Below are 12,472 nucleotides of genomic sequence, written 5' to 3' on the forward strand. Positions count from 1 at the left end.
GACCCATGGTCTTTTTCAGCATGAAAATCCACCAAATAAGCGATGGAGACAGTTATTTTTTGGTTGATCAACCATGTTTAGAGAATGCCCAGAGAGATGCTAACAGCCCCGAAGCGCTAACACTGATTAGCTCAGGGCGGTGCGCGTAACACATCCAAAAAAGCATTTTTTAACCATTAATGTTGCTCAAAATAACCCCAAACCTCTGGGGTCAATTTTCACCAGGATTACACTTTAAACAGATGGTTGCTAACAAGCGGCGAAATGAGACGACAACACTGCAACACGCAAAATCAGTTAGAGGCTAGCGGTGGTGCAGCTGTTACCTTTTGACGTTGCATTTACGCTTCAAAACTCATAAAAGCAGAGTTAATGTGTGCAGATTATGTTGCTGAAGAAAACGTGTACGTTTGCCACAGAGATGATTTTCTGCAGAAACTCAGGGCAATGCTAACTTCTGGGTCGTCATATAACGCATTCTATAGCATAAGACAGTCTGGTCATCTCTTAAAATCATTTCTCTGTAGCTCAAAAAACCTTTTACGGGACGACTTCAGTGGTTTTCCACTTCAGAGTTTGGGGACTTCTACTGAAATGTGTAAGTAGTTTGAATGAATGAATGAAGGTATTTTGGTTATACATTATAAAGAACAAAACCGTGACAATTTGTGTGAATATGCATCAGAAAAAAACATTATCATTCGTGTTTACACCGATCCATTTCACCCAATATTATCCACACAATCAATAACCAAACAAGGAAGAGGCTCAATCCAGAACACTTTACAGAATATTACCAATACGCCTTTAGTGTCTCTCCAGAGACAGCTGCTGTTTGAAGTCTGATAAATGACCTCACATGATGTCACTCGAGTCTGAAGACTACAAGTTTGATAAGTAAAGAAATCTGGAGGTGTGGAGTTAGAAAGAAGGGAGCTCTCTGCATGATACGTAAGCTGCTTACTGTTATTGAGAAAAGTCCCTTAATTTGATGAAATTCGCATTGAATTCAAGGGACTTTGAAATAACAGACTAGGATGTTAATTTGATGGTGTATGAGTTCAGCAAGCAAAAATAAAATTAGGATTGTCTAACGTTATGTGCCCTCAGACAAACTTCAGTAACTTCAGTCACTGAAAGCTTCTGATATGTTTTGATTTGTGTCATTTGATGACATGAAGAGACTTCTCCTGGACGTAAACATTAAATGAATTGTCTTTTTAGCTCCATAATGTAATGCTTATCTTTATATAGGAACTCCACCTTAAATATGATGCACAGTAAATCATTAAGAATAAGAATATCTGACTTGTGTGCTCCGTATTTCCACAGACGTCTCCTTCACAATGTGCCAACTGTAACTGCGAGTATGACTCTGCAGCAGCGTGACCAATCGCACGGGCCTATAGCGGCTGGAGATGAAAGCTTTTGTTGGGGGGGAGGGTGAGGGTGAGGAGAGGGGAGGCAGGCAGGGTGTCACTCTACAGCTGTATGCTAATGAGGCCGAGCTGAAGCCTGTCGAGGAAAATAACCGCACACACCACAACATATGTCGGCACCTCCAAACAACCTGCAGGCTCCGAAAACACACTGGTAGAAAGTCACATATTTAAAATGCTTTAATGACATCATGCAAATCCCCAGATTAGCCTGAATTCTTCATGTATAGGGATGTTTTCAGCATCAGATAACATATAAAGATATGCAATAATGTTGATACTTTCCAATGATGTGCTGCATAAAGTGACTTTAATGGTAACTTTACTGCACTTTATGAAGCTCTAATATTTAATAGGCTTGCTATGATGTTCTTCACATGAGCGGAGAACTTGTAATATTTGATTATACTTAAAAACAGTGCTGCTTTTAAGAGTGCATTGGTAATAAAGTTACAGTTTGTAGTGTTTTTATGGTGTTTAATGATGTTTTTAATCTCCTGTGTTTATTTATGACATAATACTCTACAAAGGGAGTTTTCAGTTGTTAGTCACATTATGTTACTTTATAGTGTATTTTATATGTGGTTTCAAAAACAGTTATCAGGTATTGAGCATTGGCCAAAGTCCTCTATCCTGATATAATGAGATTCCCTCAGGTATTTCAGAGAACATTTTCTGAGATTAAGCAAAAGTCCTCAATGAACAATAACTCCTTTATGTTTTTGAGACCTAAAAGGTGTGTTTTCTTAAAACAGCTGAAACAATTTGTCAACGAATAAAGAATTGAATTGTATGTAAATTTGAATTTTAATCTTTAAAAACAACTGCACTGGAATCAAGAAAGGAGACATGTTGTCCAGGACCATTCTTGAAACAAGTTGCTTTACATTGAAAACAAACTTTTAAAACTTTTTTAGGAAAATGAGTCAAAATTGAGCCGTTTTTATTTCGGACAAACCAATTTTAAAAGCACAAACTATGAAGGGAAATAAGTTATAATGAAATAATAGGTGGTGATCGGTCGTGTCTCTGCTCTAAGTTTGGACCCAATAACAACACCAACTGAAACCTGCTACTTCAACATCAACACACACAAATCTTATCTTTGCTTCACTTTACAACATTGTGACTTCCCATCATCCCTCACGGTGGATGACAGACTCATATCCGGCTGACCTGGTCAGATCTGACCTGCAGGAATTGGGTTTGCTGTGTTCTAACTCGCAGATAATCTCGGTTTGTCCCATTTGGTGACACAGAAAGAGCGCACTGATTACGCACAGCACGCGCCAGCGGTATCTGAGGGCCAGATTGCTTTTTTGGGGCCCCCACTTCTTCTTCTCCTCCTTTTTCCCCCCCTCAACTGTGCAATTTCCTTTTCAATCACGGCGGGTCTACAGCTTGCACAAGCGCAGCCATTGTGATGCAAAGCAGGAAACCCTCCTCACGCTATTAATTATGTATGCGTAAAATGACGGATTCATATGTCCGGAGTTAACTGTCACGCCAGCGCACATGCTGCAGGGCCACACTGCTACGAAATGTTTGTTTGTGATCGTAGTTGGAAGAATTTATTATTATTAACCCGATCGTTCAGTGAGTAAAAGCGCGTTTTCAAATATGCTTTTGCTTTATTCAGTCAGTACCTTGAATTCTTGAGATCCTGAAAACAGTTCATTATTATGTATTATTTCTTTATTATAAGTTACGTTTGGCGCTGCAGTTGCTTCTAAAACACGAGCTCATTTTCACTTTTATTTCATTTCTAAAATGACTCTTAAATGCCTTCAGTTGTGCTGCGGGTTCTCTCTCCCTGGGGCTGAACTTCCAGCTTCTAATTCTACATTTTCCACTTTTCCTTGTTATTTTCTTCCTTCGCTTCTTCTTGACATCGTTATGTGGACGGATGTCTCCTTCTTTGGACAAATCAGAATCCCCCCACCACCCAAAGAAGACACATAAAGCCGAGGCACGTGTAGATTTCTATACAAACTCATCAGACCGTAAAAGCAGGAGGCTCCTGGCGTGTGCCCGGGTCGAGAGGAGTGTGTGTGTGTGTGTGTGTGTGTGTGTGTGTGTGTGTGTGTGTGTGTGTGTGTGTGTGTGTGTGTGTGTGTGTGTGTGGTGTGTGTGTGTGTGTGTGTGTGTGTGTGTAGGGGGGGGGCTGAAATACAATAAAACCCTCAGGTACATCTGCTTTGCAATCTGCAAATCCTCCCTCCACCACCCCCCTCCATCAGCCTCTCCACCCACTCCCCAAATCCACAGGGGACCTCGGCTCCTTCTGATTGGTCGGAGATGAGTCAACCAGGGGGACGGGAACAATGTCATCATGTCGCCTTAAAAAGAGTGCAGCTATGTTGTGGTGAAAGAGCACTTCGAGAGGAGAACAGAGGATCAATAGCAGCAGGAAGCAACAACAAAAAGACGCATCAGATGTTTGTGTCCGCGAGCGGTTGAAAGTGGATTTCTTCTCCCGCAGCAGCGTCCGAAAGTGCCTTCAGCTCTCCGTCCAGCGCGAACATGCCGAGAGGATTTTTGGTGAAAAGGAACAAGAAAACCAACCCGGTCTCTTACCGGGTCCGCTCCGATGAGCAGGAAGCGGAGCCGAAAGCAGCTGATGCTCCGCCGCTGCCGCCCTCATCCTGCGCTCCTCTCGCCTGCTTCCCTGTGCGCGCACAGACGCCGACGCCCACCTGCGGGGCGGCGGCCACGGCTCCGGAGCAGGTCGCCAGACCGGTGCAATTCGGGAACCCAGAGACGGTGTACCAGGCGCTCTACAGCCCCACCCGCCCCGTCAGCCAGGACCACGACCGCTCCTACTTCGAGAAACGCTTCAACCTAGGATCCCCGGTTTCCGCGGAGGCTTTCCCCACACCAGCAGCGCTCCCCGCGTTAGACCACCTCTACGCCCCAGTGGACCTGAAAATCGGCTCCAGCAACAGCAACCGCGGCCGCACCGACACCGGCGCCTCATCCACAGCATCGCTCCCCACAGCCGCGACCAAACGGCCGTCCGGCGACACCGAGCGCAAAGGCAAGCCGCCCTCCAAGAAAACCAAAGCCATCCGGAAACTGCACTTTGAGGATGATGTCACCACATCTCCGGTTCTCGGACTCAAGATTAAAGAGGCTCCGGTGGACCTGAAGCCTCTCCGAACGCAGCTGCCCGGTGGTGACAATATCCCGATGGGAGAGTTCGTGTGCCAGCTGTGCCGGGAGGCGTACGCGGACCCGTTCTCTCTGGCGCAGCACAAGTGCTCCAGGATAGTCCGGGTTGAGTACAGGTGTCCTGAGTGTGACAAGGTGTTCAGCTGCCCGGCTAACCTCGCCTCGCACCGGCGGTGGCACAAACCGAAGCCGCAGAGCGGAGCTCCCGGTGTGCAGCATTTGGAGAACGACAAGGCTACCGCGTCCGGTAAGACAGCGGCGGATGAAGCGAAGGATTCTAGTGACAGGGACACACCCAGCCCCGGGCCGTCCGAGTCCGGCTCAGAGGAAGGGCTGTATGATTGCAATCACTGTGGGAAAAAGTTTAAGCGCCAGGCGTACCTGCGGAAGCACCTGGCGTCTCAGCACGGCTCCCCGAAGCCTGCGGAGGACGAGGACGCGCCGGTCTGCGAGCAGAGCGCGACCCCGCTGAACCTGAGCTCCTCCACCTGCCACCTGTGTCCGGTCTGCGGGGAGAACTTTTCCAACAGAGGCAGCCAGGAGCGGCACATCCGCCTGCTGCACTCCTCACAGGTGTACCCGTGCAAATACTGCTCCGCCGTCTTCTACAGCTCCCCGGGTCTCACCAGACACATCAACAAATGTCACCCGTCCGAGAACCGGCAGGTGATCCTGCTGCAGATGCCGCTCCGCCCCGCCTGCTGATCCGGGACTTTTAGGCTGCTTTCACACTGACACAAAACGAGAGCACACGTCCAGCTTTGTTTCTGACACGATGTCAAAGTTACACCGCGAAAATATCCTACATTTCTCACTTTTTTTTTAATCAAAACATGGCACTTTGGTGAGAAGCTTGACTTCACTGAACCTGAGGAGGTTTCTTTCTTCTCTTGTTTTCAAGCATTTGGTTCCAATCAATCACATTTTATAATTCTAATTTTAAGATTTCCACTCTAAATTTCAGTTTTACTCTTATTATGGAATCCAACAAAATGCACATAAGGATGAAGAAGAACAACTGCTGAAGAAGAAATCAAAGTGATGTTTTTTTGCAGTGTAACTCTCATGCACCAGTGTGTGGAGGTCAGAGGTCAGCCGCTCACCTGCAGCAGCTGGCAGGGATTCAGTGCCTTGCTCAAGGACACTTCAGCAGGTTCTGGGTGTGTGTTTGAACCCTGGCCTTATAATCCCCCTCCCCCTTGCCCCCCCAAATCCTTCTCTGACGTCATACTTTTCAAACACTTAAAGTTAGACTGTTCATTTATTTTTCTAGCATCTCTGCACAAGTGCTATTAGCTTCTAGACCTAAGAGAGGGGACGACCTACATGTAGCCGGCCGGAGGAGGCCTCATCTCATCACTCTGATTAGCTTTAACTTGTAGCTTGTGGATCTGTGGATCAGTAGCTGTTGCCTGGAAACAAAAAGAAACACTAGTGTAGCCGGTAAATGCCTTTGGATTAGAAACTCCTGCTGTAAAACTGCCTTAAACTCATCTGATTGTCTTTTCATCACTTATTTATCACTGGCTGGGTCTCATCATCATTATTATTATTATTATTATTATTATTGTTATTATTATTCACAAAGCCTTCTGTATTACCATGGTACAGTATATCTCTTTTTTGTTCTATTTATTTATGTATTTATTAAATTATTTGTGTAAATTATTGCTCTGCGTGCTCTGTGATCTGTCGCTGTGTTTTTATCACCATGTAGCCAAATTTATTTTTATTTCTTTAACTTATATGAGGAGGAGAGCGGTGTGTTCATGTGACATTATTATAGCAATCAATGTGTTTTATTAATAAATAATAATAAGAATCAAATGCAATCATTGATTTTTTTTATTTATTTCTTTGTATTTTTTAATTTATTTTTTTTTGTAGCTCTTTTACTGCTTTGGATGTTTTTGCAGTATTCTTTGCTAAATGTCCAAAAATTAATAAAAACCAAACTGAGAAATGGTTTTGCCTCGTGTGTCTTCTGGAGGGTTTTTAACGCAAACAAACATATTTTCAGAGGTCGTCTGACAACTGGATTTAAAGAACATTTTAAGAACATAATATATTTGATCTCCATACACCATGAAACAAAACTCCTGAACGTTATCTTTAGATGCATTTTCTGGGTTAAAAACTGTCAGCATGTTCAGATACTTAGTCTGAAAATATCAGAATTAGTAGAAACTTTTGTGTTGCAACTGGAGAAATGTAAAGTATTTTACTTCAGTATTTACATTCATTTCAGAGGGAAATATACTTTTAGACCACAAGATTGATGGTTATAACTTGAGTTTACTCAAAGATAATCAACAATTTACATATGAAACGTTTCACTTGAATGCATCATTAATATTTGCACTCACATTATCATTTAGTACATTTTACTCAAGTTTACAGGACTTTAACTTGCAACAGAGTGTCTTTACAGTGTTGGTGGTGTTGCATATCACTTCCTCCACCTCTGCATGTTGGATGCTAAAGACCTCAGGGTCATTAAATTAAATTCCCAGAGATTTCATGTGGACGCGACAGAGTTTGAACACATGATGTTAAACGCTTTCTTCTCTTATATCGGTGGAAATTTTTTTTATTTGTTGTCTAAAACAAGTTAAAATAAGTACAATATGACATTTGACATGATATACATACAGATATATACATATGTACATATATCTCAAACTCTATAGCTGCTGTTGCTGTAGATTTCAAAGATGGAGAATAAAACGCGTTGTTCATGATTAAGGTAGAAACTAAGAACCAGGGTTCATACAGGTGCTGGAAATCCTTGAAAACACTTGAATTTTAGTGTGAAGTGTTTTCAAGGTTTGAAAGGTGCTTGAATTTGAAATAAAGTGCTTGAAACTGCTTGAAATGTTATGTTATGTTATGTTATTTTATGTTATAAACCATAGCGAAAAAGAAGATCTGCATATTTGAGAGACTAACGGTTAACACATCTATTAAATGACCAATTGTTGCAGCTCTAAAGGCAAATCTGTTAGACATGAAACATTGCTTTCATTTCATTTGTCGACCCTCTAGAAAGCTGTGGGGAAACAGGGTTCTGGTTGTCAACATCTAATTTAATGTGATGAACAAGTGCAATCATCAGTCTGCTGAATATACTGAATGGGCTGCACACAAATATGGAGTTTACCACAGCTGTACGGTGCTGGGAAAACATGAAAATGCACCTTGAAATGCTTGGAAAGTGCTTGAATTTGACTTTGGAAAAGACGTAGGAACCCTGAAGAACGTTGATTTATATAATGAAAAAAGAATCTGAACTTTATGATATTAATAAACTTTTCTGCTGCAGAATGTAAATTCCCCACACAAACAAAACAATACCACACGTTTAAGATAATAATGGTAATCACAAGACAGCTTTAAGATCACACAATCTCCCGTCTGTTGAATAACTGTATTAACCTGGGGAATTATATTAAGAGTTAAGTATAAATAATAATATAATGTAGTCTTTAATGAACACCTTTTTTGGTGACCCACGTTCTTTTTTTAAATGACAAAACATTGAAACATAAGTCACAATAAATCCTTTAAAAAAAAGTTCCTGCCGTTGAGTTAACAGGCTCACCTCATCAGTAAAACCAAATAGGTTCGTTCTCCCTTTTTATTCCTCTCATCGTTGGAAAACACATCAAGAATGAGACAATAATCATTTTTTATCATGGATTGTGTTAAAAATAAACCACTCACAATAAGTTCATCGTGGTGAATTTCCATTTTCAGGATAATGGGGAATATCCTCAGGAGTTACTCTTTTCCTTTAACCATACTTTAATATGGTCACAGCCAAAAAGTCACTGTTGTCATGGAATTTATTTTACTTGACGGAAAACCATCTTCTCATGGGTTGTAGCCGATTAAAAGAAGGAGAAAGTAGCTATTTCACACTGAAACGTAGTCTGTGACAAGTAAAAGTCTGTTACTTGAGTCAAAAGGCATTCTGGGAAACTGAGACAAGATGAGGGACGTGTTTTTATACAGCAGAGTAAATCCAATCCCCGTGACGGCGTGTCTGCCTCTCAGCTCCTCGGCTGACCCCAGGGTCGTGGCCTGGGGCAGCCTGTACCGATCACCAGTAATGTATCGTCCAAACCTAATACATTGTTGGGATCACCCAAGAGTCTTTCAACAAACATAGTTCGTCTTTCACCACCAGGCGTACGTCTTGGATTCCTTTGCTGTGCTACGTGTAACAGAAGAGCTGCCATCTCGCTGATTTGTAACAGTAAATAATGACAGAGCAGAGAGCTTATAGTTCGTCCAAAAGTTTGGAGCTATTATTTAGGATTTTGGTAACTTAGGACATTTCTGTTCCTATCTGGAGTCAAAGAACACTGGCTTTACTTTCACGTGCTGAGTTTTTATGCTATGGATTTGTCTGTTAACTTACTGTGACTTTATTGCCATCTGCTTAGCTTTTTTTGTACTTTGATTTTGGTATTTTCTACCTTATTTACTGGTTTTACAGCATTGTAACAGGAACATTGCACCCTTTATGTGGTTTCAATAAAGATATTCTGAAAACAGCAACACTTGAATAATAATATGATGACAGATTATTATGGGACCTTATTTGACACAAAGCAAAACTCCAAAGTCAATAATGAACTTTAAACTTCACAGACTTCCTCTTTTTTAATCACTTGTTGATTTATATTGAAAACAGCTTCTGAGGTTGTTAAATGTGCCAATTAATAATTCCATTCCATCATTTTGTCCTAAATAAATAAACAAGCTTTTAATGGATTTCCTTTCACAAAGAGGCTTTTTTTACGTTTGTTGACTCAGTCAACTTTCCAATGCTTACAACTCTCACGCCCCTCCCCCTCTACCACCGAGCTCCTCTGCTCCCTCCCATCGAGTGCTCATCAATGCGTGTGCACCAGGTTCCTGTGAACACGCCCCTCTCTTCTCTCTTGATAAACAGCATGGAGTATAGGCTACATGGAGGTAGGCTGGCTAACTTACTAGCAAGTGCTAACATCATTAGCGTGAAGTGCTGAGTGGGCAGGATGATATGGGTGCGGTGGATTTTTGCGAAACAAATAACAGGCTCTATGTGCACGTAGAGGCGCAATTTTTTTCTAAAACCTGAAAATTTATGTTGTTCCATCAGAGAATAGCGTCAGCTTCAGTGAATATGCTCAAAAAAATGTTGCCGACTGCGACTTTAAATGTATATTTTCTTCAGAGCACTTAAAGACTAATTTCTCGTCTGTGTCATCTTTGAAAGTGAGCCTGAATGTTTATCATCTTGGAAACAGCGGCTGACAAAATAATTTCACCTCACAATGTGTCGAAAGGCTGTTCTAGAGCTTTCACTCGGCCTTCTTCAGTATCTGCAACATTCAGTCTCACTTCATGAAGTGGTACAAGCATATCAGTGGATTACGGTGTTTCTGTGAACAAAAGGGAGGGATTAACAAAAGATCCCTCATGTTTTTAACTGTGAGTTGATTGGTTGATTAATTGATCAAAAAAATAAAAAATTGTACTCTTTTTTTGGACAGATATTGATTTTTGTCTCACCTCTACCTGTACATCACACCATCACACACACTTTCTCCCTGGCTCTAGCTTTTACCACAAACACACACACACACACACACACACACACACACGCACGCACACACACACACACACACACACACACACACACACACACACACACAGAGGCAGGCCATCAGTCTGTGTCACCCTCCTTGTGTGGTTCTGACAGGTGTAAGCCAGCTGGGGAGCAGATTGCAGATAAGAGCCACAGATAAAACACACACATACACACACACACACACACACACACTCACTCACTCTCTCACCCTCTCTCTCTCTCTCTCTCTCTCTCTCCTTCTCTCTCTCTCTCTCTCTCTCTCTCTCTCTCTCTCTCTCTCTCTCTCTCTCTCTCTCTCTCTCCCTCTGTCCATAATGGAGCACAGCAGCGTTTCCACAGAAGTAAAGAGTCTGAGAGCAGAAAGCAGCAGCTGTCAGAGCTGCAGGACTTGAACTGAACATCTCAACATGTTTCACAGCCGACAGTAAATATTTAAATATTTATTAAGTAATGCACTCTTCTATCTTCCTTGTTTTTGTTTAGATATCATGAAATGTTTAGTGCAGACATTCATTCATTTTTCCCAGAAACAGAACCACAATAACTTCATGATGATTCACTGAGGTTTCCTCTAGCTCCACCATGTTTCTTAGTGCAAACTAGATATCCGTCATCACCAAAAGAACGACTAATATTAACGCTTGTTGTTAGGCAGCGACCTCTAGTGGCCGTAGTAGTTATTGCGGGAGCAGACGGGGAAGTAAGTTTGAACAGGCCCCCAGGAAGTGCGCCAGGCTCTGAAGCTAATTTGACATAGTGGCCAAATGGTGGAATGACAACTACCAAAAATACTTTTTCCCGTCGACTTACGTGGAGAAAGAGACATCTGTAATGCAGTGGGGACTTTTTATTTGAAGCGTTACAACCTACAACCCCCCCGCGCGAAATGACTCGTGTTAGTATCAGAATTTGATCCATGTGGTCCGAATTAATAATAATTGAATTCACATTCAAGTTAGGTAGCTATTCATGCTCAGGCTGTCCGCATTCAAAGTTTGTATGATATTGTATGACAAATGAATGCACTGCAAGTTGTGTGTATTCCATGTATTTGTTTAGAGTGTATTCAAGTATTGAAAATTAGGCACTTTAGTATACGATCGCTGTTTCCGGGATTAAATATATTTTTGTTATATATTTCTTAACACGATATCATACGAGCTTTTGTGCGTAACTTTTGTTCTTTGATGAGGATACGTTGTCATGCTGCATTGAGCAGCTGTCTCCGCTCTTTCCAGTACATCCACGAGAGGAAAAGAGCGACAAGACCGGCGGACTTGGCTAACAGTGATTAGCTCGGGGCAGTACGGTGAAGGCTTTAAAACGGCTTTTTTAACCACTAATACTGCTCAAAATAACACCAAACCTCTGCAGTAGCATAAGTATCCCTACCCCCCCACCCACACACACACAACCTTTTCAATGCCTTCACTGTAATGCCCTGAGCTAATCACTGTTAGCCACGTCCGACTGTTAGCGACTCTATCGGATTTCTCCGTTAATAGTTGTTGCACTAAAAAAACTGTCTCGATGGCTTATCTGATGTATATAAGTGCCGAAAAAGACCATTGGATGATTTTGAGCCAGAATTACACTTTAAAGTCAAAGCCTCACATACTTCTTGCATCTTGAAAGCTGTTGCAAACTGAATCTGTATGTTTGTTAATTGTTCACAGGAGCACTGCTTTATCATGTGCCGCTCTAACAGCCTCCACTCTTTTGGTTCTGGGGTCCGTTTCACAAAGCAGGTTTATTGAAAACTCTGAGTCTGTTAACCCTGAAATGAGGGAAACTCTGAGTTTTCCGTTTCACAAAGGGAGGTAACTCAAACCAGAGAGAGAGGGGTAACTCTAGCCTGTTTCACAAAGAGAGGTAACTTAACCTCTCGGTCAGTTACCATGGTAACATGCTCTCTGAAACTAACCTGGTCGGGACCAGGTTTTTCTCAGAAAACCTTGAGTTTCTCTCTGTCTCCGCCCTCTTTCAGCCACACACGGCGTTTGATTTCCTCATTCATTCAGTCAGCGGGCGAGTTTTGGTGTAGTATAGTTCTGTCTATTTTTTCAGAAAATCACTGCAAACATCAGACATTAGAAGTTATATTAGGTGGCGACTAATTCACTACCATGGCGTGTCCTTTTGATAACGTAATGTTCTTGCATTTCCAGGCAATTCTCTTTTTGAGCGGCACCGTTTCATATCACAGCAGATATTGTGTGTT

At 42.2% G+C, this 12,472-nt stretch overlaps 1 protein-coding gene across 1 annotated transcript; it reads left to right on the forward strand.

The window, feature by feature from the left end:
- Positions 1-3,962: 3,962 nt before the first annotated feature.
- insm1a (insulinoma-associated 1a) lies at positions 3,963-5,315 on the forward strand (the record flags this gene model as incomplete). Its single annotated transcript, XM_083934387.1, has 1 exon — positions 3,963-5,315. The coding sequence occupies one exon, from the start codon at positions 3,963-3,965 to the stop codon at positions 5,313-5,315; it is 1,353 nt and encodes a 450-aa protein (XP_083790513.1).
- Positions 5,316-12,472: the final 7,157 nt, after the last annotated feature.

This window comes from Echiichthys vipera (genome assembly GCF_963691815.1).
Source record: "Echiichthys vipera genome assembly, chromosome: 19".
Taxonomy (NCBI): Eukaryota; Metazoa; Chordata; class Actinopteri; order Perciformes; family Trachinidae; genus Echiichthys; species Echiichthys vipera.